The 20090-nt window shown below is 55.2% G+C and overlaps 1 protein-coding gene across 1 annotated transcript in view; it reads left to right on the top strand.

Moving 5' to 3' along the window:
- Positions 1-20090, top strand: part of PITPNM3 (PITPNM family member 3) — a 73204-nt gene that overhangs the window by 28312 nt on the left and 24802 nt on the right. Inside the window, exons 4-6 of the mRNA XM_069483102.1 lie at positions 2813-2860; positions 18825-18901; positions 19327-19562. Of these exons, the coding sequence (XP_069339203.1) occupies positions 2813-2860; positions 18825-18901; positions 19327-19562 (361 nt within the window). The remainder of the gene's footprint in view (positions 1-2812; positions 2861-18824; positions 18902-19326; positions 19563-20090) is intronic.

Raw genomic sequence — 20090 nt, 5'->3', positions numbered from 1 at the left:
CCTGCCCAGGCTGGTGGCCTGGCCAGCCCCAGGACCCCTGGGTGCCTGGCCCAGGCCTCACTGCAGAGGAGACCACGCCCGAGGAAACCTGTGGTCAGACCGGGAGCATCCGGATGCACCCCGCAGACACCCCCTTCTCCGCTCCCATCTCCCCGTTCCTTATCCCCTCTTGTCACATTTTCCCACCGCCTCCCCACCCCAGAAGTGCTGCTCAGCAGGGAGCTGTCCCAGCAAGCCCCCTATGAACTGGGGGCTGGGGAGATTGTGGGAAGAGCCCTCACCAGAGTTGGGGTGTCCCAGGGACCAGATCTCTACACTGGGTTAGCGACTATATCCTACTGAGCCTCAGTTTCCTTATCTGCTAAGGGGGCCTTCTGCACACAGGTGTGAAATCTCAGTGATTTCAGGTGTGGGAAAGCACCTGCCTGCCCAGGTACAGGCCTCACAGTTCACACAACTGAGGCCGCACTCGTGCCTGGCTTTGCGGAGTCCCCAGCGCTTGGCTCTGACCTCCTCCCCTGACGTTCCCCTTCTGCTTACCCATGTGGATCCTACACGCGTGTTTCAAGGACGCTCACCTCCTGCCTCTTCCCACCTCTGCACTCTGCGTCCCTGGCAACCCCAGCTCTTGCGGCTGCGCCCACTTGCCTACCACGCATTCTTGCCTCTGGAAAGCCTGCCCAGGCTCGAGTCATGTTTACTTTCTGGGAATGAAGGTATTGAATGGCACCGGTACCTCCTGAACGGTCTCAGGGAGCAGCTCCCATGGGCCTGGCGTGAGAACATGGAGGGGGTGACTCCCCGCTGCCCCACCAAGGCCTGGCACATAGTAGGTGCCAAGACATGCCAGGGGTGCTTGCGTCGTAGTCAGGGTTTGTGGCCAGTGCTCCAAAGGGCCCTGGGGGTGGGGTTTACTGTTCTGAACTCTGAACAACTCTTGAAGTTTGTGTTTTGTAAACGAACTCTGATGGGACAGTGGACACGTGTTGGGGCTTGGAGCTTGCTCATGGGTGGTCCTGGCCCCGCCCAGCTCCCTAGCCCCACCCAGCTTCCTCCTCCCTGCCCTGCCCCTGGGCAGCTGTCGTCCTCCGTCCCAGCAGGGGCCTGGGTATGGGCAGGGTTGGGATCAGGTGTTCATATCCCACCCTGGGCTGGCAGCGCCACAGCACATTCCAGGGGCGACTCAGAGGGAACAAGCCTCTCACCCACCTGGTACATTTCGATGTGGAGGTGGCAGTATTCTTGTCTGCCCTGGAGTGGGGCAGTAGGCCTGTGGGAAGGGTAGATCCACGGCTCTGCTTTCCGGCTCCTGGTCATAGCACGATGTGTGGGTCCAGGGGCTGGCAGGAGGGGGCCTGGGCACCGGTGAGCCCCATGTGCATGTACAGGGCCTGGGGACGACTGTGAGCTGACACACAGCATTAGCCATTGATTCTCTCCACCTGACTCCACCTGGGGTCGTGATGCAACAAAAGAGACAAGGTCTTGAGCCGGTTGCCAGAAGTGAATAAGTAAATAAAACAATAATAAGAGAAATCCTCATGTATTGAATGCTCGTCATGTGCCTGGCTGTGTCCTAAGGGCTTTACGTATATTAACCGTTTAATACTCACAGTAACCCTCTGAGGTAGGTACCAGTACTGTCCCCATTGTATGGATTAGAAGACCAAGGCATATAAAGGTTACGTACACAGTCAGTAAGTGAAGGGACTGGCATTTGAAGCCAGATGTCTAACCAAAGGCTTTCAGTACCTGGAGGTTGAGCATTGGATCCACTCTGTTTGGTGGGCTTGAGGCCCAGAGAGGGAGAGTGATGAGCCTCAGGACATACAGCAGGTCAGAGGGAGCCTGGAATGGAATCTCAGCCTTCAGACTGCAGCTGTAAACTCTCCCCACTACTTCCTCCTGCCTGCCTTTGGGGGAGCCCAGGGGCTGTTCCTGAGGTGGAGAAGGACAGACTAGGATTCAGGTGACATGAGTTGTGAAGGCAGCCCAGGCAGGCAGAGGGCGGCAGGGCCAGGGTGATGGATTCTGATGGCCGCTGGGAAGGTGTCTGTGGGAGGCTGGCACGCGGGTAGGCAGGGGCCGTCCGGCCCTGGACCAATGGCTGCAGGAGGGGGAGTTCCCTAGCCTGGAGCTGCCCTTGAGTCCTGCAGGGGAGGAGACGAGGCAGCTTCCCATGGGGAGGGGTTTTAGGGCCCCCAGGGGCTTCTCTGGAGGTGGCTGCTCTCCACGGCTTGGGGCCCTTCCTCAGAGAGCTGGGGTCCTTGGGGAAGCTGCAGACACATTTCCTGGGGGCACTCAGGCTTGCTGGGGTGGGCAGCTTTGGTCACGGCGAGGGTGAGGCACCCGAGAAGCCTCCAAAGGAGCAGTCTTGGAGGCAGGGGGACAGGGGAGCAAGACCTCAGGGGAGGGGGTGGCATTGGAGATGGAGAGTTGGCCGTGGTCACGTGGACGTGGTGTTCATTGCTGACCCTCAGAGGAGAGAGCGAGTGTGCAGAGACAGGCTCCTCCTGTGAGCAGCTGCTGCACAGAGGTGGGAGGGGGACAGGAGCCAGAGAAGAAGGCGGAGGTGAAAGGTCAGGGGTAGCAGAGGAGCCAGGCATGGCATAAAGGGCTGAAGGTGGCACCTGCATTGGGGTGGATTAGGGTGTGAGGCCAACTCTGGGGGGGGGTAGGCTGGAAGGGAGGGACAGAGGCAGCCACAGGGGCCCCCCTGGGAAGTGCAGGGAAGTGGGACAGGCTACCCTGTCCCTGCCCACTTCCCTGGGCAGCTACAGGCTCTGCTCACGATTCTTTCCTTTTTCTGCAGGAGAAGGTGCCGCGCCGTGCACATCCAGCATCCTCCAGGAGAAGCAGCGTGAGTTAAGCCTGACCCCAGAGGAGTCTCTTCCTCCCCTTAGATGGGTCCAGGCTCCTTGGGGATGGGTCCCCTCTGGTTCGCCCAGAGCCCAGAAGGGTGTAGGATCCTCATCATCTTGCCCACAGGCAAGACCAGAGGCCAAGGGCCACTCATCCTGAGTTTGAGACACTCTGTGCCCCGTGACCCAGCCCCTGGGGTTCCTGAGCTCCCCCACGCGGGGCAGCTCGGGTGTCAGGGCCAGAGTGAGGGGCGGGGGCTGGTGGGCCGGGGGGTGAGCCCAGCAGAGCAGATGGGACCATGGGAAACCCACAGGGTGTGTGTCTTTGGCACGGGAACAGACAGGAGGGTGGGGGCAGGGAGCCAGCCCCCTGGTGCCTCTGTGACCAGCATCGCCTGTGGGTGACACACCTTCCAGGACGGAGTCCTGGTGCCTGAGGCCAGAGGCACCCCATTCTGAGCTGTCCTAGGGGCCATGAACCTTAAAATCCCACCACGAAGAGTGAAGAGGCCGTCTCTACAGAGCCGAGGCCTGTGGTTGGGTTCTGGGGCCTCCCAAGTCCTTGTCACCTGCTGTGTCATACAGGCGTCTCCAGTTCCTTCTGCCTGTGTGTCCTCAGAGACGAGTCTAGGATTAGATCCAGGAGAGACTTGGTAAAGATATGGCAGTTTGCTGACGTGGTCACTTGGGGACATATTCCCTGGATGTTCCGAGTGCTGGGCGGAGTCTGGGCAGGTGTCCTTGCCGTTGGCAGTGCTGAGTTTCCCACGAGGCTGGGGGCGGGGAGAGGAGTCCGTGTGTGGGTTTGGGAGCCGGGGTGTGCTCAGAACTTTCCTTACTTCTCTCTGCTGCTCTTTGGATCTGTGGTCGTGGCTTTGAGGGGCCCAGTCTCCTCTGCCCACCCTGTCCCCAGGCCCTGAGGCCTCCCTGCAAGCTCGCCCATGCCTCAGTTGCTGTGCCGAGGTGGAGGGTGCCTACAGCGCCAGCCTTCCTTCCCACGGCCTGGGGGCCAGGCCCCAGCGGGTGTACGGGCCTCCCGAGAAGAGAAACTCTCTCTGTTTCTAGCTAACGTTCCCTGGCAATTCATAGGCAAAGCCCTTCAGTGGCTGGTAGACATGAATGTCCCTGTCAGGAAAGCTCAGGCCACAAGGCATCAGGTCAGGGAAGGGGCAGAGAGACAGGGGCAGGTCTCTTTCCTGAGTGCACCTGCAGGGTTTTGACTTGCGGTGGTGACTGAGCGACCACGTGGAGAGGCCAATGCTGTTGGAAGAAGATTTTCAGTACGATTTCCGAAAGAAAAGGAACACTACACAGGGCCATGGAGGGCACTAGGTTTGGTCGGGAGGGAGGCAGAGGAGTGAGGATCAAGCCAGGCCCAGAGCCTTTGCTGGGGTTTCTGCAGGAAAGTGGGTGGAGGTGGGGGAACAGCTTAGGATGGGCTAGTTTGAATGCTGAGGGCTCTGGGCTATAGGAGTGGCCTCTCCTTATCTGGAACCTGGCCCTGGCTTGATTTAGGGCAGGAGAAGTATTGCTTTGGTGGGTGAGGGTTGGATAGAGGAGGTGGCTGGTTTGCATATGGAAGATGCACTCACAGGGGAGTTGTTTATTATCTCCAGGAATTAGCCAGGCCTGGGAGGGACAGTCTCTCCCTGGCCAGCAAGGCCCCCAAGAAGTCAAAGCATCATAAAATAGAAAGCACGATTAGTACCCAGATACCACCACATTCCCCAGGAACGCAGGCGAGGAGAAGAGCCCAGGCATCCCTCCTGGGCTTCTAGGAAGAGGAAGCCACAGCGGCGGCCCTGAAGTGGAAAACAGCAGCCACCTGACACGGGGTTTGTCACCACGATGCCAAACCACAGCTCTGTTTTCCCCAGACACAACCCAATTGGCGAGACGTGTAGTATCTTCTGGACCTGGCTGGAAAAACTGTGTGTTTAATAAGAGGCAAAGTTTTTTTCTCTTCCCATGACTGTAGATTTTAGTCAGAATTATATTGCCAAAGGCTGTCATCAAATTCTCCTCCTGAGGGACAGTCTTGTTTCGTAAAGAATAACAGTAGAATCACAGAAGACGTTTGCACCTGAAACGCCACCTTGGAGGTCGTCTAGGCTGGTGGTTCCTAAGTATAAACCCAACATTTTCAGCAGTGGCAAAAACAATAACACTAATGTGTTTTTGCATAATGTTGGATGTATTCAATTGAGGGGACTGCTTTTCACATAATTCTACAATTATGTCCTGCCTACAATTTTTGGCATTAAAATGTTTTCTTTTATGAAATGTCGGTGATGATCGATGGTAATGTGTTTGTTTATTCTGAATCCAAAATTGGCAAAAGAAAAATCTGTGACCTGAATAAAAAAAAGAATAGACAATGCCTTACATTTATAATAGTGCTTTCCCACTTAAAGTACACCTCTATGCATATTATCTTACGTAATAAATTCTACTGGGTTTTTGAAAACTCACTAAATACAAGTTGTGTGGTGGTACCAATTGCCCTAGACCAGGAGTCAGAGATTCCTGGGGCTGGTGCTATAGTGTCTGGGACTGAAATGTGATAAGGCCTGGGTTTGATGCTTAGCACCTCCGTTTAGCAACTTTGGCATTTTCTGTCACCCAGGCTGGAGTGCAGTGGCACAGTCATAGCTCACTGCAGCTTGAACTCTTGGGGTCAAGTGATCCTCCTGCCTCAGCCTCCCGAGTAGCTGGGACTATAGGTGCATGCCACCACACCTGGCTAATTTTTTAAAAATTTATTGTAGAGGTGGAGACTTGCTATGTTGCACGGGCTGATATTGAACTCCTGGCCTCAAGTGATCCTCCTGCTTTGGCCTCTCAAAGTTCTGGGGTTACAGGTGTGAGCCATGACTCCTGGTCTGCTGTGACATTTGGGCAGGTTGCTTAATGTCTCTGAGCCTCAGTTTACTCAGTTGTGGAAAGGTGGCCCTGTGGTCTATGTCCTAGAGTTGCAGAGAGCATGAGAGATAATACATGTGAGATGCCAAGCTCTGCACCTGGCACTTAGGAAGCATCTTGTGGTTCTTAGTTCTTACTGGCTTTTGCATGAGCCTTGTTACCTGGAACACCTGGTACACATGCGAGGGATGAATCTTATCTGGTGGAGCTCAGGCTTTCTGGCACTCTGTTGGTCCTGTGGCTGCCACAGTTGCCATGTCACAGTGGTGTTTCCTAATGTCACCGAGTCCCCAGAGATTCCTCCTGAGTTGGCCAGAGAGCACTGGGCCCCTTGGGTTGTGAGTGTGGGGAAGAAGGCTGGCATGGGCCTCTCAGCTTGTGCGCAGGCGTGAGGTTGCAAGGCCTTATCTGCAGTGGCCTGGAATCTTTCCTCCTTCATGGCTGCCAGACACCCCCAGCCTTCATCCTGCAGTTGGACAGATGGCCTGGCAGCCTGCCACCACTGGCGTGTGCTGGTCATTTGAAACCAGACTGGAAGAAGCCCAGGGAGCCATTGTGTGTGGGGGCCAGGTGGGGGGCGGAGGATAGAGAGGGCTTTGCACTGGGGGCTGCAGACCTGGGTCGCCTCCCACCCACCTGCTATGGCGTCTCAGCTCCTGCCTGTGGCCTGTCTGCTACCCCGTCTGTACGTGGAGTCCCTCCCGGATCTGACGTTCAGGGGTCTTTGATCTTCTGTTGCTGCCTCTCTGTCTCCTGGCTTCCCTCATCCACATCTCTTTCTGTTTCTGCGTTGTTCACCCGGTTCCTTTAGCACAGTGACCATTTACCCAGTGCTTCCAACACGGCTGCCATGGTGCTGGGTGCGGGGACTCGGGGAACTCATATCGTCCCATCGAACCTCACCCCTGTCCTTCCACCCAACGTGAGTGGCACCATTCACTTTGGGATCCAAGTGGATCCAAGCCAGAAACCCTGGGGTCCCTCTGGACTTCTTCTCCATCCAGAGTCAAATCGGCCCCCTCCTGGCACCATTCCACCTCCCGCAGAGCTCAGCCTCACCCACTCCTCTCTGTCCCCGCCCTTCCCTCGTCAGGGCCCTGTCGTCTCTCTCCTGGACTGTTGCATCCTCCGCATGCTGGCCTCGCTGCCTCGTCTGGCCCACGCCCGCCCTCCCGAGTGTCAGGGAGACCTTTGCGGGAGGCAAGCCTGTGCTCAAAGCCACTGCGTCCCTCCCCACGGCGCCGCTCCACCAGAGGGTGAACCTCGCCTCCGGACAACCCATCTGCCCACTTCCCCCTCTTCCATCATCTCGCCCCCTTCCCTTCCACACCGGCTCTGGGAGGAGCACGCACACGCTCAGCACAGTTCTCTCATGGGCTCGCTGGGAAGCCCCAGCGTTCCATCCATCCCTGTGGAGGGGACAGAGGCAGCTCCTCGGCAGCAGACGGCGGGAAGGACTGGGGTCCCTAGGGACCGGGCACACTTGGCCTCTGCCCTCGCTGCCCCAGTCGTGGCTGCCTGGATCGCACGTGCTGAATCCAGTGAGCCAGGCCCGCCCTCCCTGCTGTGATCTACCATCTCCGTCAAAGAGGCTAAGTGTACAGCTGTTGGCCCAGTGGGGCAATGACTCCTCTCCCTCCACCCACGCCTGCCCAGGTCTGGCTGGTGGGACAAGGTGTGACCTCTCCCAGGAGACCCACGGCTGCCTCACTTCTCCCTCCCTCTCTCTTTTGGTCCCAGCAGCTGCACACGGTGTAGAACAGGACAGGAATGTAAGGGATGGAGAGGAGGCTTCCTCTACCTCGCCCCCACGCAGACTCCATGACAGGAAGACCTACCTATTGTGGCCCTCGGAGTTGGACCCAGCCCATGTGGAGTGGCATGTGTGACCCAGACCCATGCCACTGTCAATGGCTTTCCCAGACCAGTGCCTGGCATCAGCTGCAGGGCCAGGGGCCGCAGGCGGCTGTCCCAGGTGTAGGGAAGTTCTGCTCATTAGAGCAGGGTGCCGAGTGGGACTCTGAACTTCCCCTCCCTCCAGACCAAGACCTGACAACCCTCGTTCCAGGCTGACCTGTTGTCCTCATCCCCTACTGAGCCTCTGTCGTAGCCACCAACTGAGCCCCGACTTATCCCTGCCTGGGTCCTGACTCCATCCCCTGATCCCAGACTGAGCTTGCATTCCTTGGCTTAGACAGAGAGAGATGTGGGCGGCTCAGCTTCACCCCTCCCCATCATGGAGATGTGGTTTGATGGACCCCGCTGCCTTGGGTCAGTGACCAAAAGAGCATTTCTGAAAGCCCAGACTGGCCACCAGGGGATTCGCCTCCTGCATACCCCCAGCCCCTGGGTTCCCTAGGAGGACCCCCCCTACAGGCATGACGCATGAAGCCCCTTGCCCACGGCTGGCCTCCCCACCCCTCTGCCTGGTAACTGGTGTCTTTTCCTGGCCTGTGTGGGCAGCTTGCTGAGCACAGCTGTAGACGGGCTATATTTAGCCGGCTTTAATGAGCTCAGGGTGGCAGACGTCCGCCTTGGGAGCACTTTTCTTGCTTGTGCGCCTATGCTTGGTATGATTCCTTCTCGTGTATGTGTGTGTGCGCACATGTGTGCATGTGCCCTTGCATTTGTGTGTGTGCATTAGCATGTAGCCAGTGCACTGGTGCATTCATTTACATGCGAATGAGTGTGTCTGCACACGTCAGCAAGCCCCTCTATGCGGCGTCTGCGCTTTGCAGGGGACATGTGCAGCTTCTGAGTTACAGGGGTGCAAAATGGGAACACGTCATTAATTCATTCCCCCGTTTGTTTACCAAATATTTGATAAGCACCTTTATATGCCAGCACCGTGATAGTCTTTGGGGATAAAATGGAGCAAAAACAAACTCAGTCCCAGCTCTAAAGGATTTTATAGTCTAGGAGATGGAGGAGAGAAGACAGTAACCAAATAGCCAGAAGATTGAAAGTATGAGTATTAGTCCCAAGAAAGAGAGGTTCCTGGTGCTATTGGGGGAGGGCAGTAAGAGCTGAAGGCCCCAAGGAGGAAGGAATACTGACGTTTCTGTCGGAAACCCCTGGGCACGGGGGCAGTGTGAGGAAGGGTCCAGGCACAGGGAACAGAATGTGTAATGGCTCGTGGTGAGAGGGGAAAAAGGCATGTTTGAAAACTGCCAAAAAGGCCAATGAGACTGAGTTCACAGCGGGAGAGGAGGCAGAAGGTGGGGGCTTGGTTGGATGCGGGAGGAGGGGTGGTGAGGGAGGAGGTTGCGATATTTGCCTGGAGCACTTGGAATCCAGTCCGTGATTCAGTCGGGTTCCAGCAGGAAGTGGAAGCTCACACAAACAGCCAGGTGGGAGGAAGCTTAGTAAGGGGACTGGATTCACAGGTGAATGAGGCTTCACGGAGACAAAGTCCGCACAGGGCAATACCCTGGGGCCATTCCCATCCCTGCAGGTAGCTGCAGACGAGGCCCCCACCTCACTCCCAGCAGCAGCTGCAGCCTGCAACAGAGAAGCCACCCCAGGTGACCCCGCACAGAGGGAGCCTCCTGCTCCCCGGTTCTCCCACGGGTGCCTTCCACTGGCCAAAGCCCCCAGAGGCAAGGGAGCCTCAGCCTCCAAGTGGGGCAGAGAGTGGGGAGTGTGGTCTGGAGGGGCAAAAGGAGACCACATAGCACAGTTCACTGACTTCCACATGGAAGAACCACCCTTTATTTTTCTATGAGCCACTTGATTTTGACTCTGCATATCCATCCAGCTGTGCTGGAGAAAGATTCTCCCTCTGTGATTCCTGGGCCTTCTCCTTCCCTCGTGCTCTTGCCATTGTCCCAAAGCCCCCAGGTGTCTCCCCCGCTCTGGGGGGATAGTGTGTGTGTGTGTTTGTGTCCGGGCACGCGTGCACACGTGCAGGGAGCTCCACACTGGCTGAGCTCAGGGGCCCTGAGACCCAGCCTGGTGGTCCCTTTTGTCCTGGTCTGCAGTTCCTGGCCGAGGGTCCAGGCTCCCTGGGGAATGCGACGGCCAGGCCTTCCCATGTCATCCTCCATCTCCCTGGAGTAGCCAGGCCACCAGAAGAGGTCTCTCTCCTCCCCTCTGCCTGGGCCAGGGGGATGGGGATCTCTTTTTAGCCTGAGGGAATCTCTGTCTCCTCAAATCCTTTCCTTCTGGGAACAAAAGCCAGCAAGCTCAGCCACAAACCTTCCCAGAGGCAAAGGAACCAGAGCAGAGAGAAGAAAATACAAATTAGTATAAAAAAAAAAAAAAAAAATCACCCTGCTGCATGTGCTTTTAAAAAATGCTTATTTTTAATCTGTCTTTTGAGTAGGTAGCGCACGTACATGGTATAAAATGCCTCCTTCTCCTGTCCTCCGGTGCACCCCGCCCTTCTCCCCAGAAGCAAAGATTATAACTAGTTTCTTATATTTCATTTCGGAGATATTCTCTGCATACACAAACATATCCATAAATATTCATTTATATATGTATTTTTATATACCCCCACAGAGATGGGAGCACACAGTGCATTCCATCCTGCACCTTGCTTTTCTCGGATGCTGATACTGTACCCTGAGTATCTTGTTAGCTCAGTACATTTACGGGCGAGTCATTCTTTGCAATGGGTGTGCCCTAGTTCACGGTGGCACAACTTATTTAACCCGCTCCCCATTGGTGGATATATAGGTAGCTTCCCGTCTTTGCTGTTACGAACAGCGTGGCAAAGGTTAGCGCTGCACGTATGTCATTTTGCACATGGGCTTGGAGTTGCCGGGGCAAGGGCATTCTGTATTTTGAATGACGGTGCCAAATGGCCCTCCACGGAGGCGCTACCGGTTTCCACTCTCACCAGCGATGAATGAAGAGGGCCTGTTTTCCCATGCCCTGGCCCACACGGTGTTAATAGTTGCCGATCAGAGAGGCGAAAAGAAGGCTTTTCAGGGTAAGTTCGATTAGCTGCCCTGTAGTTTAGGGTTCTAAGGTTGAGCACATTTTCATACGTGCAGAGCCATTCCCAGTGCCTTTGCTCAAAGCCACATACCCTTGCAGGGGTTACTGTGCAGGGGTGTGCGGGGTGGAGTACGCTGTCGCATTCCTTTGTGTGTGTGCCAACTTCTAGGCGGGGCTGGGGCAGACATGATGGGGATCCTTAAGGAGCAGGGTAGTCTCTCTCCGGACTTTTCCCTCTCTGCTAGGTGTCACGGCTGTTCTGTGAAGCCATTAGAAAGAGCAAAGAGACCCCTCCTTTCTTATTCCTGTCCTTCAGGAATAAGAGCCTTGGACTGATGACCCGGGTTCAAATCCCCACCCCTTCACCCACATCCTGAGACAAGTCACCTAACCTTTGCAAGCCTCAGTTTTTTCACCTGTAAAATGGGGAGAGCACCCCTGCCCTCACAGGAGGAATGCGAAGATTGCCTGAGACACTGGATGAGGACTAGAAACTCAAGACCAATCTTAGGAGGGCTGTGTTTATCACAGAGGAGTCTGCAGGGGATGCCAGGGCCGGGGAAGCCAAGGCCTTGTAGCGTCACTGGGTAGCAGCGACAGGGTTTTCTTGTGGTTGTGATTCTGGGAACTTCTCTGGGCCTGATTCAAGATGGTGACACTCCTGATCTGTGCTGGGTTCCCTCCAAGGGATTTGCTCCCCGGAACTAACCCCTGCTCACTTGGGGTGCCTGGCAGCATATTCTGAAGAGGCAGTGGCTGGGGTACAGACCCCAGCAAGGGTCAGGCCTTGGTCTGGGCCAGTGTTCCTGTGAAAGCCTCATTGACCCATCAAAGGTTCAGACAACTTTGGCCTCATTGGCCAGATGAGTCCCGGCAGATGTGATTGGATTCTGAGCTTGAAAGGGTTAAGGAGTCACAGGAGGGACCTCAGCCTCCAGATCCACCCCCAGCCCTGGGTGGAAATTCCCTCCCAGCGTCCCTGCTAAGTGGCCACTTACATAACTTGCTTGTATGAGCCCAGTGAGGGAGAACACCCTGTCTCCAGGCCAGCACGGGACACTCTTGAACTGTTGTAAATATCCCCTCAGTTGTGCTAACACTGGGAACGATCTCCATAAACCACCCCAGCCCTATTCATCCTGGCTCTGCCCTCTGCTCCCGTGACCCAAATGTGGCTCAGCATGGATTTGCAGGCAGCCACCATGTCCCCTCAACCTCCCAGGCCACTTCCTACACCTTTCCTGCCTGGTTATTGGGCTCCAGATGTGCCCTCAAACTGGTCTAGCTTCGGGGGCAGGGCAGGGATGTGCCCTCCTTATTTGAAACTGTAATCTGTGGTTTGTGTGGCTTCAAAAGTTGAAAAGTAGCTTTGACGGTCCCATTACTCTGACTCGGGCTGTTTGTAGCCTTTGGTCATGTGATTGGGCTTGCTCACATGACCCAGGTCTTTGTCATGTGACTCAGCCTTGATCATGTGATCTGGTCTTGGTCATGTGACCCTGGGGGCTTGGGAGATGCTTGAGGGCAGGTTCTGTATCCGATTCATCTTGGTGTTTTCAGCCCTGACACAAGTCTGGGCAATAACCAATAGGGTAGGAATCGGTAGGTGATGTCAAGTTACTAATATTAGTTTTTTAATCCAAATGCTGAATCTTAATTCACTCATCATGTTTCACATTTATTCTTTCCTTCCATAAGTATTTCTTTTCCTTTCACATTCCCTGGTTAGCCTGTCAGCTCCCAGAGGACAGGGCATTTTGCTTTGTTTTGTGAGTGGTGTTTGCATTTACTGGTAGGGGATTGTGGCTGCTTTAAAAATGATCTTATTGTCAACATGACACATGCTTGTATTGTCTATCCAATAGATCTAGTCATAAATAGTTTTAAACTAAAAGAAATACGGGCTCACTAGAGAAAAATTAGAAAATAGAGGAAAGAAGAAAGTAAAACAAAACAAACAGACAGACAGACAAACAAAACCCCATCCCTTATCCCAGCACCCCGGGAAAATCACTGTAAACATTTTGGTGTGTTTCCTTCTAATAAAAGGTCCCAAGCTCCCCGCTACCTCCCAGCCTGGATTGTGTTTTTCACAGAGCTGGGGCTGCGGACATGCAGAGGAGGGTGGCCTCCAGTGCCGCTGGTGAACAAGGTCAGTGGGTTCTAGGTTGTGCTCTGTGGAGCCCTCAGGGACTGCCGAGGGTCAGAGGTGGGCTGGAGTAAGGAAGCGGGGCTCTGGGCCCCCCAGTTGGCTTTGGCTGGAGCTGGTCCACTTTTATTTTGCAAATTGGGCTCCTGAGGAAGAGTTCATTGGATGAAAAATTTCCCTGTTTTAAAAAAGTTTTGAAACCTTCAGAAGAGGGCCCACTGTCTCCGCTGCTTCATGCTGGTGGATATTGGTCCCCACTTCTGGCTTTGGGCCAGCCAGAAATCTGTGAACTACACCTTCTGTGCGGTCACCTAAGGGCCAGGCAGGGCCCCATTCACGAGCCCACATGCCTTCAGCTGCTGCGGTGAGAGCTGTGGGTTCCCGAAATAGTTTGTCACTCTGCCTGTGTGTCCCCCTCCCCAGGTGCCCTAAGGCCTTGGCGTTCCCTCGAGTTCCTGGGCCAGTGATCCTACTCCATGTGCAGTGAGTGGGGTTGGCAAGGTACGTTCCGAGAAAGCCTGTCAGAGCTGTAGGGGCCCCTGCTCCCCTTTCCCAGGGCCCTGAAAACATTTGTTCATTCATTTGCACCAGGACGTGCCTGGAAATTACTACCAAGCTCCCTAGTTGGAATCAACCACTTTGAAAATCCAGGTGACGTCTGCCACCTGCAGTTTCTTGGTTCCTGTTCCTCAAAGCGATTGTGCCTGTGGGTTCCTTCAGGGTCCTAGGGTCTAATTCTGCCAGGTGTGGAGGCCGGAGCTCACGGAGGGCACTCATGCGCGGACTCAGGATCTCGGACTGCCCGAGTCTTCCAAGGGGATGTAGGCAAACCCTTTCGTTTGGTGGTGGTGTGGAGAGGGTGTCCAAGGTCACCCTCTGACTAGGGTGTTCATGTCTCATCCTAGGACTCTTTCCATGGCCTGTCTCCTCCTGTCTGTGTGTGTCATGCGCGTTTACCTGGGGGATTGGGGCTGTGGTCTAAGACCCCCAGATGGTACTGAATGAGGCTCAAATTCTTCTTAGATAACTTCCAGGTGTAGGTGTGTATCTCCTGAATCCTACATCAGCGCAAAACAGCAAAGCCATTGGGTTTACGCAAAATATTTTTATGTTTCTGCCCATACATGTGCTTCCAAGAGTTCACAGAGGATTAGATACTTTTGTAGATACTTCTCAGGACGTGCCACATGGTCTCAAGCTGGGCCCAGCTCTGCTCTGTTGACCCCAGGGGTGACTCATGGGGGTGGGAGTGACTGCCAAGGATAGAGGGGGATACTGAGTGGTCAGCTTTAGCCAGGGCCCCCCCAGAATCCACCCCTTGTGGACCCCAGCAGCTGGGGGCAAGGGAAATGGAGACAGCTGGACTCTCCAGCCAAGCTGGGGTGATGCTTTGCTTAGGGTGCCAAGCGCGTGGGTGACGACCTTGGCTTTTGTATCAAGAGCAGTGTGGTGCATCGGTAATTAGAAGGGATGATCACAATTTGTGCCTTTCCAAGGCTGTGATTAAGCAAAAAATAGGCTCCATTCTTTCGCCGGCAGGAGGAGCCCTGGTGAGCGGGGTGGGCTCAGTGCTGGGCTGGCAGTGTGCTGGGAGCAGGCACTGCGGTAGCTGGCCTGCCTCGAAGCCTGCACAAAACATTGTCACAGAACAGCTGTGGGTTCACCCACCCCAAATGTGGACATGGCAGGGACCCAGCCTGAATAGGGCCATGCAAACAGAGATTAACAGGAAGTGGGAGGAAGTGGCATCCTGATGATGAGGTCCTGGGGTCCCTTGTGGGTGGCTCCCCGCCACCCAGGGTCCCCTGCCAGCTGCTCTTGTCACCAGAGGCTCTGGGCAGGCCTCTAGAGCCAGAATTACAAAGCCCAGACCAGACTGTTCTAGAATCCCCAGAGGTTCCCTCATACCAGTTCCCCTGGGTACTTTCAAGAAATGTGCTTCTCGGTGGGTGATGCTTCCCTGAACCGGATTTCTCTGGGGGTTTAACAGCACAGAGGTGTCTCTCCGGCTGCGTGCATCTGGGGGTCTTCACTTCCAAAATGTTTTCATGAAAATGCCACACTAGGCCTCTCAAGGGTCCCAAAGTCTGACGAGGAAATAGACAAGTCGCCTCACAGCAATAAGCCAGGCCCAGCTCAGTATGCTGTGGGATAAACATCTTTGCCTAGGCAGATCTGAGAAGGCTTTCTAGAGGTGGTGGCAGTTGAGCAGGGTTTTGTAGGACAAGTAGGAGTTTGCTGGTCTGCAGAGGGAGGAAGGTCTTACCAGGCAAGAGGCTCTGCCTGAGCAAAGGCAAGGAAGAGTGAAAGAGTTATGTCTTGTGGGTGAGTCAGAGCCAGTGGCCTCAGTTATTGTGGTGGGAATGTTTGGCTCTTGGAAGAAGCAGAGCCCCGTGGGCAAGGTGCAGGCAAGGTGACCTCAGGCTGCCTTTCTGCTCGTCCACAGAGGCCCCTGTCAAAACTGGAGATGCACCTTCCCGTGGAGTAACTCTGGTCCTGTTAGTCAACTCTGAAAGGGCCAGACTCTAGGTCTGGCAGGCTAGGTCTCCCCTCCTTCGTCCCCTAGAGCAAAGCATCTCTGGCTTTTATGCATTGAAAGGAAGCAAGGTTCTGTCCCCAGTGTAGGAAGCGAGACCCTTCATTCTTGCTAGGAGGCATGAGGGATGCTGAGAACAAGCCTGTCCACCCTCTGGCCTGTGGCTTCCCTCCCCACTGAGCCAGGAACGGCCTCAGCGTCATTTGTGGCTGGGACGCAGCACTTGTCCACCAATTTGATGCCCAGAGCATCGTGTGGGGCCCCAGGGAACAGACTCCAGGCGGATCAGGGCTGCGGGTGCTCCTCGGTCTTGCAATCAGCGAAGGTGCAGGATCTAGTCCCCGCCGAACAGAGGGCATGGTGCCCAGGAGACAGCAGGACCCTCATGGCTTCCCTGCAACTTATTTATAGCCTTGCCATGGTAATTTGTGGCAATCACAGCATTTAATCCTGTAATCACACTGCAAGCAGGCACCCAGCCCAGCGAGGCCGGGGAGCATGCCAAGGCTCAGGGAGGGACTTGGCGGCAGGGCAGGCAAGTGTGGAGGTGGCAATGTCCCCATCAGCCCCATTTCGTCAGCTGTGGCCCTGGCTCTGTGCCCCTGACGCACCCTGGGTAATAATAATAACAATATCAGCTAACGTGTATGACCCTTTGTATGTTCCACGCCCTGGTCTAAGCCCTTCGTGTACGTGGACTTACGCCCTGTTCTAAGCCCTTTATATATATGGACTCATTTATCCACATCACCACCCTATGAGGCAGCCACCAATATTATCCCCATTTTCCAGATGAGGAAACTGAGACACAGGTCACACAGCTCGTAAGAGCTAAGATTTGAACTCAGGCATTCTGGCTCCAAAGTCCATGGCTTTAACCACAGCCCTAGAGTACAGGGGCCCCCCAGGCTCCACAGCCACAACCTCGGCCCTGCCCAAGCTCCGGGTTCCTCCGGCTCACCTGTCCCAGAGCCGTGCACGAGGCTGCGTTCACCGTGAAGTGTGGATGTTTCATCTCGGGGAAGCCGCATCCGGCCTCCCTCTCGGACACTTTCCTTCCCTCCTGGTGCTATTTCATGTCCTGGAAAGAGGTCTGGTGCCTGGGGCAATTGATACAGGTTGTTGTAGCCTCAGTTTGCTCATCTGTAAAATGGGGCTAATAACAAGCTCATCCAAACTCAGAGAGTAATTGTGGGGACTGGACGATACAGGTAAAGCACACAGTGCCTGGGACATAATAAGTACTTAATACAACTGACCCACTACTGTTGTCTTGTATTGTCCTCCTGTGCTGAGGGCAGGGCCCCGGTCCCCTCTAGCCAGACTTGGGGCAAGCCTGCGCCACTGGAAGGAGCATTAGTAAGCGCCGGGCAGAGTCAGGCCTCAGGACAAGTTTTTCCTCCTCCTCCCAAAAGTCAACCCCTCCATCATTTCGGGAACGATTTCCTGTCTGTGTGGGCAGCAGCTCAGGCTCGTAAAGCAGTCACCCTTCGACCAGGGCTGTGTGTGTGAGGACAGAATATTTCAGACATGGACTTCCCTGCTGACAAGGCTTCTCATTTGGAATTCTTTGCAGATGTGCCCTCTCCTGGGGCTGGTCGTGGCTGCCTCAGACACAGGGCGGCTGGGGTTGCCCCGAAAGCCCCGGGAGGGACCCTCCCCGGATGTGACTCCCAGTGGGGAGTGGCGGGCTATGGTGGGGGTGGGGTGGGGTGTGACGATGGAAAGGGCTGTCTTCATCTAGAACGGGCTGCGACTTTAAGAGGTAAGCGAGTTCCTCATCATTGAGGGCCACCAGCTGGCTCAGTCTAGCTGTGGGTTTTGGCTACACACAGAAAAGAGTATCCATCTCGTGGAGGAGAAAGGCGGGAAGCCGAGGTCGGCTTGATGGAAGGAAGGATTCTTCAGGGTGGCAGGCAGCATTTGGGTGGGGGGCAGCTGTTGGATGTCTTTGATGTCTCTCCACCTGCAAGTCCAATGTCATGAGATTCAGGAGCGTAAGTGTTAGATCACGGGTTGGCAAACTTTCCTGTAAAGGGCCAGAGACTGGATATTTTTAGCTTCGTGGACTGTAAGGTCTCTGTTGCAACCACTCTGCTGCTGTGGCACAAGCAGCCATCGACAGTATGTAAAGAATAAGCCTGGCTGTGTTCCAATAAAACTTTATTTACAAAAGCAGGTGGGGGGCCAGATTCAGCCCATGGCTGTGGATTACTGGCCCCTGTGTTAGAGCGGTGAGAGCTGAGGCAGGGCTGGGAGCCTGACTTCCTGGAGGAGCAGGTGTTCAGCCCGGGCAGCTGAGAGGAGCAGCAGCCGGCTTCGTCACAAAGCTCGTGATGTGATGCCGAGTGTCACTCCAAACGCCGGCCTTACCTCTCTGCGGGTCTGGACCACGGTGCCATAATTCAGGGCCTTGCGATCTCTCTGATAGCTTCAACCAGATATTAAAAAAAATATTTATGCAGCTGTGTTAGTCAGGGCTCTCCAGAGAAACAGAACCAATAGGTTACATATATTAACAGATACATAAAAAGAGATTCATTATGGGGCACGGGCCCACACGATGACGGAGGCTAAGTCAAGTCCCAGGATCTGCTGCCTGGCACCAGGAGCCCAGGAACCTGGCGGTGTGGTTCCAGCTCAAGCCCAAAGGCCTGAGGACCAGGGGACACAATGATGGCATGAATCCCAGTTCCAGTCTGAAGGCCTGAGAACCGAGAATGCTGATGTCTGAGGGCAGGAGAAGATGGATGTCTGATCTTACAAAGCGAGAGTGAACTCTCCCTTCCTCCTCCTTTGTGTTCTGTCCCGGCCCCCAGCAGATCGTATCACGCCCACCGGCCTCGGTGAGGGCGGGTCCTCTCTACTCAATCTGCGGATTCAAATGCTCTTTGGGAAACACCGCACAGATACACCGAGAAATAGTGTTTTACCAGCAAGCCGGGTGTCCTTTGCCCCAGTCAAGTTGACACATAAGATTAATCATCATGCCACCTCTTCTAGTTGTCCTCAGAGGGAAGCTTGGCCCAAATTACCGTCCATCTCTGGAGTGGAAGTCATCAGGCAGGGCTCACGCCAGTCTGTTGCTATTGGTGGAAGAAAAGCAGGACGTTCCCTTCCTAGCATGCCCCTCCTTGTGTCCCCTCCTTGTGACAAATGTGACATAATGTCACATTAGGGACAGCATTGGTGGTGGCCTCACTCTGCTGGTCTTCCTTTCCTGAGAAGGAGAAGGAGTTTCATGTCGTGTTGGTTTCAGAGGCAGGGGCTGGACGGGCGGCTCCCCCTAGCTCCAGACTATAATTCCAACTCACCTGTAAGCCGAGGCCTCATCTTTGGGGCCCGTGCCTCATGTCCTGTCGCCGTGGCGGAAGCCTGGAGATGCTGAGTCCCCCTTCTGTTCCCTCTGCAGGAGAACTGTACCGCGTCTCCTTGAGAAGACAGAGGTTCCCAGCGCAGGGAAGCATCGAGATCCACGAAGACAGCGAGGTGGGCTGGGTTTCTGAGGGCATCCGGGCCCACCTCTGTGGTCAGGATTTTAGGAAGGGCTGTAGGATGGTAGTCAGACTGCCCAGTTTTCTTCCAGCTCTTCGTTTGACTTGCTGTGTGACCCTGGGCACGTCTCTGTCCTTCTCTGGGCTTTGGGGTCCCTTAGGAACAAGAAAGCTCTCTTGTGACCTTTCCTGTCCTCACATACATTGAGGGTCTTGCCCTCTTGGCAGTCTGTGCCCCTCACTCCGAAGGCTCCAAAGGTCACATGGGGGGGGGCTGTAGGACTCCTTGACTTAGAGCCGCAAGACAGGCTGGGCAGGTGCCTGTGTCCCCAGCCACGGTCTCCACATGTACATGTCCTTGTGTGCCGCCCTCCCATCCCCTGCTGTCTGTCTCTCTATCCTGACCGATGTCCCTCTCAGGAAGGCTGCCCACAGCGCTCCTGCAAGACGCATGTCCTTCTGCTCGTGCTGCACGGGGGGAACATCCTGGACACGGGCTCAGGGGACCCGTCCTGCAAGGCAGCCGACATCCACACCTTCAGCTCCGTGCTGGAGAAGGTCATGCGAGCCCACTTCCCTGCCGCCCTGGGCCACATCCTCATCAAGTTCGTCCCCTGTCCTGCCATCTGCTCTGAGGCTTTCTCACTCGTCTCTCAGTGAGTCTGTTTCTGCGTGTTGGGGCTGGTTGGGGTTGTTGTTGGGGGGTGTGGACTAAGTGGAGGGGCTGCCCTGCCTCGTGGTTACCTCCCGGGCAGTGGGTACCTGCCACAGCTTCTCTGGGATGTCAGATCCTGATTGAACACAAGCATCACCGGTGCACAGTGGTTGGGAAGAGTCCTCTGCCCAGGGCTGTGTGGGGCCGGGGGGGCCCATGACAGCTTGGATCCACTTGCTGTACTCAATAGGCCTGATCTAGTTGGCCCAGATAAGGAAACTGAGGCGTTGGGAGGTTAAGCAATTTCCCCCAGGGTTGTGCAGCCAATGGAGCCTGGGGTCAGGCTAGACCACAGTGATGGCCCAGCAGGGGTATGTACGTGCGGGGAAAAAACATGAACTGTGTTCCCCTCTGCTCTCATGCCACAATGACCAACACAGAGGACTTGTGTGACCAAACGCATGGCAGTCAGGTCTGCAGCAGACGCCAGCTGGGGGTCGTGCAATTCAGTTCCGACACTGTCTACCTG

Source organism: Eulemur rufifrons, chromosome 9 (assembly GCF_041146395.1).
Source record: "Eulemur rufifrons isolate Redbay chromosome 9, OSU_ERuf_1, whole genome shotgun sequence".
Classification (NCBI taxonomy): Eukaryota; Metazoa; Chordata; class Mammalia; order Primates; family Lemuridae; genus Eulemur; species Eulemur rufifrons.
This window is presented reverse-complemented; position numbering and strand designations above follow the sequence as displayed.